We start from the raw sequence: 12,553 nt of genomic DNA, 5'->3' as shown, positions 1-12,553 counted from the left end.
ATAAGGCATTGTTTTGAAAATCAAGTTATTTCAGATCCAGCATCTTTAGGTTCATAATTATTACAGAACTAAGGTCACTCACTGGCAAATTCCAGAAACCTCTGCTATTCTCCTGGCTCTAGGATTCAAAGTCATCAGCATATCTCTGTGAACAGTTTTGTACGTTCACACTGAGAGAAGGGGCAGAGGGGCCAGGGCTGGGTGTGGAGTGTGGACTGTAAGGACCCCTAATCATTATAAATGGTCTGGGAAATCATTTATTTTTTTTCTCCCTCCTACATGTATTTGTCACTCATTTCACTGTTCAGTAAGAACTCCCAACAGTGGCGTATGGAGAGGAGAACAGTTGAAAATCAGAGTTTTTCACTCATAGAAACTTACATGTTATATATGCAGTGGAATACTATTCAGCCCTAAAAGAAGAACAAAATAATGCCGTTTGCAGCAATATGGATGAAACTAGAGATTATCATACTATGTGAAGTAATTCAGAAAAAGGATGACAAGTCCCATATGATACCACTTTTATGTGAAATCTAAGCTATGACACAAAAGGAGCTTATCTATGAAACAGAAACAGACTCATATGATACAGAGGGCAGACTTGTGTTTGCCAAGGGGCAGGGAGGGAGGGAGAGGGATGGACTGGACTTGGGGTTTGGTACCCCGCCAGACTCCTCTCTCCGTGGAATTCTCCAGGCAAGAATGCTGGAGTAGGGTTTCCCTGGTGGCTCAGCGTGGGAGGCACAGGTTCGATTCCTGGTCTGGGAAGATCCCTCATGCTGCAGAGTAACTCAGCCAGTGTATCAGAACTGCTGAGCCTGTGCAGAGCGCAGGAGCTGCACCTGCTGAGCCCATGTGGTGCAGCAACTCCTGAAGCTCTCGCACCCCAGAGCCCCTGCTCCACACCAAGAGAAGCCAGTGCAACGAGGAGCTTGCGTGCTCTAGTGAGAGTTGCTCCTGCTCTTGCAACTAGAGTAAAGCTCATGCAGCAGCGAAGACCCAGCACAGCCAGAAGTTTTTTAAATTATATATAAGAAAAGGAATGCTGGAGTGGGTAACCATTCCCTTCTCCTGGGGATCTTCCCAACCCAGGAATCAAACCTGGATCTCCTGCATTATAGGTAGATTCTTTACCGTCTGAGCTACCAGGGAACCCCAGATACAAATTGTTACATTTAGAATGGATAAACAGCAAGGTCCTACTATATAGCACAGGGAACTATATTCAATGCCCTGTGATAAGCCATAATGGAAAAGAATGCTTTTTTTAAAAAGAATGTATAAAGAAATAAATTTTTAAAAAAATTGTACATGTTGGTGCCAGGTCCTGGATTAGTGCTGGAAATGCAAAAATGAATGAGATTGGGTCCCAGCCCTTAAGGAGTGAGCAGCCTAGTGAGAAGGCCTCTCAGGGAACAGGGAATCATGGGACCAGGGGCCACAATAAGCAGAGGGTGTCACTGGAGCCCAGGAGAGGAGATCCTCTATGGGGACTGTCCTCAAAGTCAATGAAAACATGTCATGACTGAGCAAGGCAGAAGGGAGCAGGAGTGAGCTGGGATCTGCAGCAGGATTGTTCTGGGGGTGAGAGGAATAGCTTGGACATAGGTACAGAGGCAGAATTGATTTGTAATAGGCCACGCTTGCAGGTCTCTGGGCATCCCTGGGAGCTCAGCTGGTAAAGAATCCACCTGCAATGCAGGAGACCCCAATTCGATTCCTGGGTTGGGGAGATCCCCTGGAAGAGGACATGGCAACCCACTCTAGTGTTCTTGCCTAGAGAATCCATGGACAGAGGAGCCTGGTGGGCTACAGTCCATGTGGTCGGTCGCAAAGAGTCAGAACCACTGAGCGACTAAGCACAGCACATCAAGTCTCGCAGCTGATCTGGCTTTGCTCTCCCCCAACCCCCTGCCCCAGAGCCCTGAGCCTTTGTCACCCTCCCCTCCCCCACCTGCCTTCCTTTCCCTTCCCTTCCATCTGTCTGCCTTCTTTCCTTCTGATTTTGCTATTCTGACTACCCATCGCCAAGAACCTTTTACAAGGGATGGAGAGTTTTAAATGACCTCACATTTAACTTGCAGTCAGCCCTCCAGATGCATGGATCAGATGTAAAACCCTGGGATACGTACTGACTGTATTGCACCATTTTATATCAGAGACTTGAGCATCCAAGGGATATCCTTGGGGATGGGATCCTGGAACCAATACAGAGAGACAATTGTGTTTTGTTTTGAGAAGTAGAATTTGCTACCGCATTTTAAGTCTTTGATATTAGGAGAGTGAAAGGGGCACAGCTTTCCAGTTTCTCTGAGATTGCTACAGACCCTTTATGGAGACCTTCATGACCTAAAATGCTTGGTCCAAAAGCAGGAGGCAAGTGCTTTGTTTTTTCAGTAGGGGAAAGGTGTAATCAGCCAGCCTGTTCATTCCCAGGCTTTGCACAAATGAAGATAGTATTGTAATTTCCAAAAATTTTGTAGACCTTTCATGACGGTGATTGTAGGACTAATATTGTGGATTGAAAATATCTACTAAAATCTGAAGTTACTCTGGAGTTACTGACAAATTTAACTGAATCTGTGTCGTATTCATCACAACAGCCTCTGTGCATATCTGCGAAATGGTCAAAGATGTTGTTTACTTAACTGTAGACCAGAGGTTGCAAGGTGGGATGCTGTGGACTTGCCCTAGCCTACACAAACGTGTTGTTCACCTTATGCAATATTGGTGTATTGGTTTTGCTGTTTTTCTTGTTGTTTAGTCTTGAAGTCATGTCTGACTCTTTTGCAACCCCATGGACTGTAGCCCATCACCTCCTCTGTCCATAGAATTCTCCAGGCAAGAATACTGGAGTGGGTTGCCATTTCCTGCTCCAGTAGATTTTCCCAACCCAGGGATCTGCATGCAAGCAGATTCTTTACCACTGAGCCACCAGGAAGCTTTTAATCTGAATTAGGTTCCAGTACTTGAAAGCAGCAGACATTTTAGGTGGGGAACTGCTGACCGTGTCCTGCTATCTTTTATAGTCTAGCAAGCAGAAGCCCAGCATTACTTGTCCTGAATCATACAGCCCTGGGTGCAGATTACTGGGCTCTTGGCTTCCTCCTCATGACTCCTTCCATCACATCTTAACACTGTTCTGAAAGACCACAGCACTTGTTTTTTTCTCATTTCAGTTTCCACAAGCCCCCCCACCAGGAGTTGTCACCCCTTACTCAGAACCTGCTCGCCTCCAAGGCTCTGCGTGCCAATCATCTCCTTCTCCCCTGTCATCCCGGCTCCCTCAGTACAGTTGATCCTGAGACAAGTACAAGTGCCTTATCTAATTAGGGAATTGAATAAACTCCAGAATCAACTTGTAAAGACTTATTGAATGCAAACTTAAATAATTTCAGCATGTGTCATCTTGAAAAAAAACCCATAAGCTTCATCTGCATAAGAATCCAATTTTCATTTGGCTTCATGTTCATGAATATCACAGTGTTAAGAACACCGGCCCCAGCCTTCTGGATGTGGAGATGTCAAACCCCACCTTGCTGTCTTCAGATCTGTCATAACCATTTCAAAGAAAACTAAGGCCCTTTATTTGACTAAGCAAACGAAATTATCTTTTAAAACTCCAACTTACCAGTGATTATGACAGAAAGTAATGTCATGGAAGCAAGTGACATTGTAAAAAAAATTGGGAACAGGTAAGAAAAATAGAAGTAAATGGTCAAGTTCAAGTTTACTCCTGGAGGCTGACGGCAAACCTGGCTCCTAGCTATGGAAAGGGCTGTCAGTCTTGATGGTCCTAATCCACTATAAATAAACTTGAAAAGCACTAAGGAACTGATGACTTTTTCTTTTGTTCCTGTTGGGTTGGAAGTCCCCATCCTCCAGTCAGATCATGTAACTCAGACCTGATTTTCTGCCTCGTCGGTCGGTGTGTCTGTGGTTCATTGGCAGCTGTTCTTTCTTGCAGGTTCTATATTGAGAGCATCTCATACCTGAAGGACAATGCCACCATCGAGCTTTTCTTCCTGAATGCCAAGTCCTGTATCTACAAGGTAAGAACTACTTCTTCCTGTTTGAAGTTTTCCATTGAAATCTGAAAGTCTCCTTTGTAGCTGGGAATCCCAGATTGCTGCCCTTAATGCGATGCTATTGATTAGTAGAAAGTGTGTTAGTCACTCATTCATGTCCGACTCTGCGACCCCATGGACTATAGCCCTCACAGGCTCCTCTGTCCAATGGATTCTCCAGGCGAGAATATTGGAGTGGGCTGCCGTTTCCTTCTCTAGGGGATCTTCCTGACCCAGGGATTGAACTCCGGTCTCCTGCATTGCATCCACTACTTCTATTGATTAGTAGAAGTAATTTCTAAATTAATGGCTATAAATAAATGAGAACTCCAAGGAGCTAAAGCTATCGAGTGTTTATAACATGACTCCTTCCAATCCTGTAACCATGTTATGGCTCCTTGGAGGTGTTTCTTAACTTGATTAGGAGTCTCCTTAACTTGGCAACTGTGACCTAAAAAGGGAAACCCAGACTAGTGTGACAAATGCACTAGGTCTCATAAGGATAAATGAGCCTCTAATAACCAAATGCATGTATATTTGATCATTTTTGGATATTCTGGAAGTATCTCTCAAAAGGATGCTGTTGGTACTTTGGGTGGGACAACTTTTTAAATTTATTTATTGAAGTCTAGCTGATTTAGTGGAGGACAGGGAAGCCTGGCATACTGCAGTTCGTGGGGTCGCAAAGAGTCGGACACGACTTAGTGACTGAAAAAGAACAAGAAGTTGATTTACAATGTCTTTGCTGTACAGCAGAGTGATTCATTTATACAGATATTCATTCATTTTTGTATTCTTTCCCATTGTGGTTTATCCCGGAATATTGAATATCATTCCCTGCACTGTGCAGTAAGGGCTCTTGTTTTTCCATTCTATATGTAGTAGTTTGCATCTGCTAATCCCAAGCTCCCAATCCATCCCTCCCCACCCCAACCCTCTTATCAACCACTGTTCTCTATGGCAGTGGGACATTTTTTTAACTGTGATACAATTTACCATGGTAACCACTGATAAGTGTATATTAACACCTAACAGTTATCACATGTTTACCTTGTGCAACCACTCTTACCATCTATCCACAGAACTCCTCATCTTACTAAACTGAAACTCTGTATCCCTTAAACAATAATTCCCTATTCTCTGGCAACTTCCATCCTACTTTCTGTTTCTCTGTATTTGCTTATTCCGGGTCCCTCACATAAGGGGACTCCTGCAATATTTGACCTTCTGTGTCGAGTTTATTTCACTTAGCATAATGTCCTCAAGGTTCATCCATATTGTATCGTGTGTCAGAATTTCCTTCCTTTTTACAGCTAATATTCCATTGTATGCATTTTCCACCTTTTGTTTATTCATCCATCCATCAGTGGATACTTGCATTGCTTTCAGTTTTTGGTTGTTAGGAGTAATGCGGCTCTGAACATTGTTGTTCAGTCACTCAGTCGTCTCCGACTCTGCAGCCCCACAGACTGCAGCACGCCAGGCTTCCCTGTCCTTCACTATCTCCTGGAGTTTGCCCAAACTCACATCTATTGAGTCAATGATACCATCCAACCATCTTATCCTCTGTCACCCCCTTCTCCTCTTGCCCTCAATCTTTCCCAGCATCAGGGTCTTTTTCACCTCTTCATATCAGGTGGCCAAAGTATTGGAGCTTCAGCTTCAGCAGCAGTCCTTCCAGTGAATATTCAGGGTTGATTCCCTTTAGGATTGGCTGGTGTGATCTCCTAGATGTCCAAGGGACTCTCAAGAGCCTTCTCCAACACCACAATTCGAAAGCATCAATTCTTCAGCCTCCTTTAAGGTTCACCTCTCACAATCCGTATGTGACTACTGGAAAAACATAGGTTTATAAGTTTCTACTCATATCCCTGCTTTCAGTTGTTTGGGGTGAATACCCAGAAGTGGAATTGCTCAATCATGTGGTAATTCTGGTTTTCAGTTTTTTAGGACCTGCCTTACTGCTTTCCATAAAGACTGCATCATTTTATATTCCCACCAACAGCACATAAAGATTCCAAATTTGCACGTCCTCACCAACACTTACTATTTTCTGGGTTTTCAAAACAAACAAACCAACAGCCATCCTAGTGGTGTTAGGCGGTCTCTGCTTGTGGCTTTGATTTGCATTTCCCTGATGATTAGCAATGTTGAGCATCATCTCGTGTGCCCCCTGGCCATTTGTACGTCTTCTTTAGGGCCACGTCTCTTCATGGGACAGTTCTTAATTGAGTGGGACAGTCTCTTGCATCCAATTCCCCATATTCTTGTAGTGTTTCCTTTCACTGGATAACCCAAAATGCCCACAAAATTTTGAGGACACACTCCGTCCTGGGGACCGTAACTAGAACAATGTATTTAAAGTAAAGACCCACTCTACACCCGCCGACAAACCTCCTTCTGTCTCATGAGTGCAGCCTTAGGCCAGCTCATTAACAGCCAGGGAGAGGGTTTTCTGATACCTACTCCCGTGGCACCATGGCGGGCTTGGCGCTGAGTGCTCTCTGTAAGTTATATGGCTGAAACTTTGCACCATCTCTGAAGTGAATACTGTTCTTTATCCTAGCTTTCTCTGTGAGGCAGCTGAGACACAGGGTGGTTATGAGATTCACCAGGGTTGCATATCGACTGAATGGCTGACGCTGGCAGCCTGACTCGGGATCACAGAGCTCAGCCTTTGGGCTGCACTGTGCCTGTGTGGTCAAACCCTCCACAGAGAACGTCAAAGCCAGGTGCACCTGTTGTGACATGGTCAATGGCTGTGTTCAAAAGAGTTCCCGTCCTGCTGCCTATACTTTTCCTGCTTAACTAAACCCAGCTTTGAGGGACTGCAGCAACCCACCACACGTCGAAGCACACACATGAGACTTGAAATGGTCTATCAGCCATCACTTTTCCTTCTAGAATGACTTCAGCACCTCACTTTATGAAATAGTTCCACCAAATGCAAGTGTTCAAAATCCTGGAGGCTGTGGTAGTGATCAAATTCAACCTGTGAAAGAACCTCACTCGCTGACAGCTGCTGAATCAGGACTTAACCTGAGCTCAAGCTCAGGGTACTCTGAGTAGAGTATTTGGGGATTTTACTAAATGGCAGCACAAAGATGCTAAATGTCGTTCTAGGGATTTGTGGTTTTCTTTCTCTCTCTAAACCTCATTTTCTCACTATAAAGTGAAAATAATACCAGCCTTACTTATCTCATAGGTAACAAGTGTCTGATGGCCTTTGCTTAGTCCATGTGAAAACAGTTTGAAAGAAATACAGTGAGGACTTGTCCACAAGGAGGCAGACTTGGGCAGTAGATGCTTAGAAAGTTGCTGCTGATGTGAGATTGCCATCAACCCTGGCAAGTGAAAAGTTGCCCCCAGATTGTGCTTATCCAGGCCCCTGGGTTAAGGGAGCAAACATGGTTTCTCTCAGAGTTGTTCAGTTCAGTCTAGTCACAGATGCTGAGCTGAAGATGATGACTTCGGTGTTTCTGAATCATGATCACAGAGGTTTCTGGGATTAATGGGAAATAAAAAGAAATTCCCAGAACTAAATATTATAGGTTCCCCAAGTGGAGGAGGTGAAACATTAGGAACAAGCTACATATAGGGTCCAGGTGCCCATAGCATCAGCCTGCCTGCAGACCTGAGTGCCCTTCTAGAGTCCCCGCTCTCTCTTCTCAGCATCTGTCCTGGAGCATAGTGAGTCCTGCCAGTGAGCCGGAGATGGCTTTTCTGATGGTGACAAAGGAGACAGAATCACGTCACAAGGCCACCTGTCTCTCATCATCAAAAATACTTTTATTTGCATAATTGACAGCATATACAATTTTTCTTTTAACTTTATTGGAGTATAGTTACAATGCTGTGTTATTTTCAGTATACAGCAAAGTGATTCAGTTATATATATCTTCATTCTTTTTTAGGTTCTTTTCTCGTATAGGTTATCCCAGAATATTGAGTAGAGTTTCCTGTGCTATACAGTAGATCCTTGTTGGTCATCTGTCTTATATATCGTAGTGATTGTTGTTGTTCAGTGGCTCAGTTATGTCAGATTCTTTGTGACCCCAGGGACTGCAGCATACCAGGCTCCCCTTCACTGTCTCCCAGAGTTTGCTCAAACTCATGTCCGTTGAGTCGGTGATGCCATCCAACCATCTCATCCTGTCGCCCCCTTCCTCTCCAGCCCTCAATCTTTCCCAGCATCAGGGTCTTTTTCAATGAGTTGGCTGTTCACATAAGGTGGCCAAAGTATTGGAGCTTCAGCATCAGTCCTCCCAATGAATATTCAGGCTTTATCTCCGTGCATAACGGTGTGTGTGTGTTTATCCCAAGCTCCTGATTTATCCTTCCACCACCACGTTTCCTCTTTGGTAACCGTAAGTGGGTTTTCTATATCTTTAAGTCCTTTCTGTTTTGTAAATAAGTTCATTTGTTTCATTTAAACATTTCTTTCACATACATTACGTTATGTGAGACTCACAAATGAGATGGAATCATCGAATTTACTGAGGGAGGAAAGTGGTGCTGGAGAGAGTTAATAACTTAGTCAAAGACAAGGAACCTGAAGTGGTGGAACAGGCTTGGCACCACTGTAAATATGCAAAAATGGCAGGAGGCTCTGGAGCAGAGTGATTCTGATTAGGGATTTGGATTCCTGGGTTCCTTCCTACCTCTGCGTCTTAGCAACTGCAATGAATGTGGACACCTTCTGTGATGTCTCCGAGCTTCATTTTCCTCTTCAGTTGAATAACAGTATTAAAAAACCCAAACCCACCAGCTTCTTGGGAAGATTAAGCGAGATAGACGTGAATGTGGCCAGCACCCCACCAGGCACGTTATTAGCTCCCATTGAGGTAGAATTGCTCCCTTGGAATCAGATCCAGGTTCCTCTTGGCTGCAGTCTTCTGTGCCCACCCGCACAGCCCTCTTGTGACTTGAGGAGCCCGAGAGCAGGGTCAGACACATCACTGGTGAGTGATGCTGATACTGGCTGACCCAGCGCCCTCCCTGTGGCTTGGGAAGCAATCCCTACAATGTACTAGAATTGAAATCTACATTGTTCAGATACAATAAGCTGTTCATTCCTGCTTCCTCCAACTTATTTCATTCACTTTAAAAAAATATTATTATTTTTTTTAATATTTATTTATTTGTTTGGCTGGGCCAGATCTTAGTTGCAGCTTGCGGGATCTAGTTCCCTGGTGAGGGCTTGAACCAGGACCTCCTGCATTGGGAGCACAGACTCTTAGCCACTGGACTATCAGGGAAGTCCTTCATCCACTTTTAACACATTAACATTTATGTTTATCTAAGTAATATATGATATAGTTTAAAAGTCAAGAGGCTGTTTATGAAAAAGAGCCCACTCCCCACCTCTTCCAACAATTTTAACTGTTTCTTCTGGTATTTGCCTCTCTCTGCTTCTAAATAATTGGGACAGGGTCTTATTCCTTGATTTATCCATTTTTTATATAGGTGAGGACTGGGGTCTCCTATGCACCCACCCACACTTTCCCCTTCCCATAACTCTCAGTATGGTGATACCACAATCCTAGGCAAAAGATGTACCCATCAGCATTACCATTATTATGACTAACCCAAGTAGCATCCTAGGGTTTCGATTCCTTTATAGACAACCAGTTATTTTACCTAAAGGTAATAGCCATTTTGCCATTACTTGCTTTAGTTTCTATACATCCATCTTTTTTCCCCCAAAAGCTCCTACAGATTTTCAAATGTCTACTGACGTTAATTTCCATATACATCAGGTAATTCATCTGTTCCTCTCTTTGGTTGGGTTTTTTGTTGTTGCCTTTGTTGTTCTTCCTGGGACCTCCCTTTTGGAGTGCTCTGTCCTTCTGCTCTTGTCTGAATGTAGCCTCATTTGCAGCCCTCAGCCCAGGATTTCCTCGTTTCTGTCCCATCTTTCCTTCACCCCAACTCTGGAGTAGGTACTTTGCTTCCTGGGTCCCAAGTCTGCCTGTGTTTTTACACTTTCGTTTCACTGGAGAACGTCCTGCACTGATCCAGGGAAAACGTATATGGGAAGTAAAATGTTCGGGTCCTTGCACACCTGAAAAAGTCTTTGTTTTACCTTCACATCTGATTTCATAGTTTGACTGGATGTGAAAATACAGAATGACCTCTTTCAGTATATCACAGGTGTTGCCTCAGAGTCTTCAAGAGTTGCTCTGGGGAAGTCTGTGTCTGTAAGTGGACACTATAAGTGGACTGCCCCCACCATGACCTCCATGGGATCTGTTAGGATTTCCTTCTATTCCCCTTTATCTGAAATTGCAGGATGGTGTGCCTTGAAGTAGGTCTTGGTGAACCCGCTGTGTTGTGTAGATGGACACTTTTGGTCTGGAGATTCGCATTCCTCTTCATTTCTGGCAGGTTTTTCATATTATTTCTTGTATGGTGTCTCTCTGTTTCCTCTCCGCCCTCCTTCTGGAGCCCCCATTAATCAGAGGCTGGGCCCGACCTCCCGCTTTGACATCTCGTTTCTCCTATTTTCCTTCTTTGTCATTTTGCTCTACTTTCTAGAAGATTTTCCTCAATGTTATCTTTAATCTCCTCTATTAACCTTTGCTATCATGCTTTGAATTTCTCAGATTTCCTTCATATTAACTGATTTTTCTTTAGATACATATAATCCTGTTATTGTCTTTGAACCACATATCCCCTTCTCTCTCCAGTAATATTAATTATCATGCACATTCTGTTTCTTTTCAGTTCTTTTTGTTTGCTGTTGATTTATTTTGGTCTCTGTCTTTTATGTGGACTTCCCAAGAGGCGCTAGTGGTAAAGAACCTGCCTGCCAATGCAGGAGACATAAGAGACACCGGTTCAATCCCTGGGTCAGGAAAATCCCCTGGAGGAGCGCATGACAACCCAGTCCAGTTTTCTTGCCTGGAGAATCCCATGGACAGAGGAGCCTGGCAGGCTACAGTCCATGAGATTGCAAAGAGTCAGACATGACTAAAGTGACAGAGCGAGCATGCGCTCTGCCTTTTATGTAGGGGGCGTTCCATCCATGACTAAGAGTGAGACCCTCACAAGCTCCCAGTACCCAAGTAGAGATGGGCCCCTGTGTCTGTGTCCTGTGGCAAGCTCGTTCTTTCAGCGGGAACCCCAAGTATCAGTGCTTGGGGTCTTTTCTCGTGACTCTTCATTGCCTTACTTCACCCCTGGGATGTCAGCTCCCACTGTAGCATCTGGGGGAGGGAGTGGCCTCCACTGGGGTGTAGACCTCCTTTTTAATCCCTGATCTCTGCCCACTTCATCCCAGCTTCCTATGTATCATCTTCTGCAGAGAACCAAACTCTGATCTCTTCAACAGCACAAAAGTGAGGGAAGGTGTTTTGTTTATTTATCTTGTCATTTTCCCCAAGCCACGACTGTCAGCTCTCGCCCTCCACTCTTCCTTCACCAGGAGGCAAAAAACATAACTACAGTGGATCCTCTCTCACTTCTCCTTTCTTTTCAGTCCCCCTATTTTCTACCAAAAGAGCAGGAAATAACAGTCATAATCTGTCCAAGATGCAGGACATTAGAATCTGGTCACCAGTGACCAGGGCTGGAAGTATTGGCTTTAAACGGAGCAGGAGGAGGTTTAGAAAGGGGTCACTGATGCCCCATGTGGCCATTTTGCTCCAACAGTGTTTCAGTTGTTTTTCAGCTTGGTTGTGTTTCAGGTGGATGATGGTAAGGAAATTTATGGCCAGGGATGGATAAAACTCATTCAGAAATGCGTGTCTGGTTCCTAGGAAAACTCACATGGGAAGTGGGCCTGGGATGATGTGTGTTTCCTAGGAAGCGACACAGGAAACCAGAGCTCCTCCAGCCAGGCTTTCCATCTGGCCGTCTCTCTCCTGGGATATGGCTTCCTCTGTCAACTGGAGAGGCCCATCAGTTAGTCTGGCCAGTGGACAGTGGACTTGTCATGCTAGAGGGAGCGATGGGGTGGACATGGACTCTAATCCCAGCACTTTCCCCACCTTCAGGATGGAATCCTGCCTGCTTGGAATTCTCCACTGGCAGAGTGAGATTTCTGTCAAAAATTAGTTGCTGCAATCATTTTCAAAAGCTTTGCAAGACAATAATTTCTAGGTCATAAAATGCCAAGTGTTTTTTTCAATTTTCAGGAAGAAGGGTTCCGTTAGATGGTAGATCTTAAACTTATAAGGAGAACTCTGCCGTCCAGCCTCTAGGTGTCTTCAGTGGCATACCTTCCAAGAGACAAGAAGAGAGGCTCACAGGCTGAAGGACCTTACACTGCTACTCAGTCCCTCGGAGGAGTTATCTGATCCTCAGATGACTTAAGTTGGGTGAAGTAAGGGACTGGTCAAGATGACTAGCTGCCTTGTTATGAATCTCACATTTAAACTGAAGGGGATGATCATCCATTCTTTAAATAAATCCACCCATCACATTTAAATGCTTGATCTCAAAATGTATCTTGTCAAATAGTATAAGCAAAGAGGCAGGAC

The 12,553-nt window shown here is 44.3% G+C and overlaps 1 protein-coding gene across 4 annotated transcripts in view; it reads left to right on the top strand.

Moving 5' to 3' along the window:
* The window catches only part of FRMD4A (FERM domain containing 4A), a 360,038-nt gene that overhangs the window by 209,894 nt on the left and 137,591 nt on the right, over positions 1-12,553 (top strand). For all 4 annotated transcript variants that reach the window (XM_065921130.1, XM_065921128.1, XM_065921131.1 and 1 more), the window contains exon 5: positions 3,971-4,055. In XM_065921130.1, coding sequence (XP_065777202.1) covers positions 3,971-4,055 — 85 coding nt within the window. The remainder of the gene's footprint in view (positions 1-3,970; positions 4,056-12,553) is intronic.

Source organism: Muntiacus reevesi, chromosome 2, assembly GCF_963930625.1.
Source record: "Muntiacus reevesi chromosome 2, mMunRee1.1, whole genome shotgun sequence".
NCBI lineage: Eukaryota > Metazoa > Chordata > Mammalia > Artiodactyla > Cervidae > Muntiacus > Muntiacus reevesi.
This window is presented reverse-complemented; position numbering and strand designations above follow the sequence as displayed.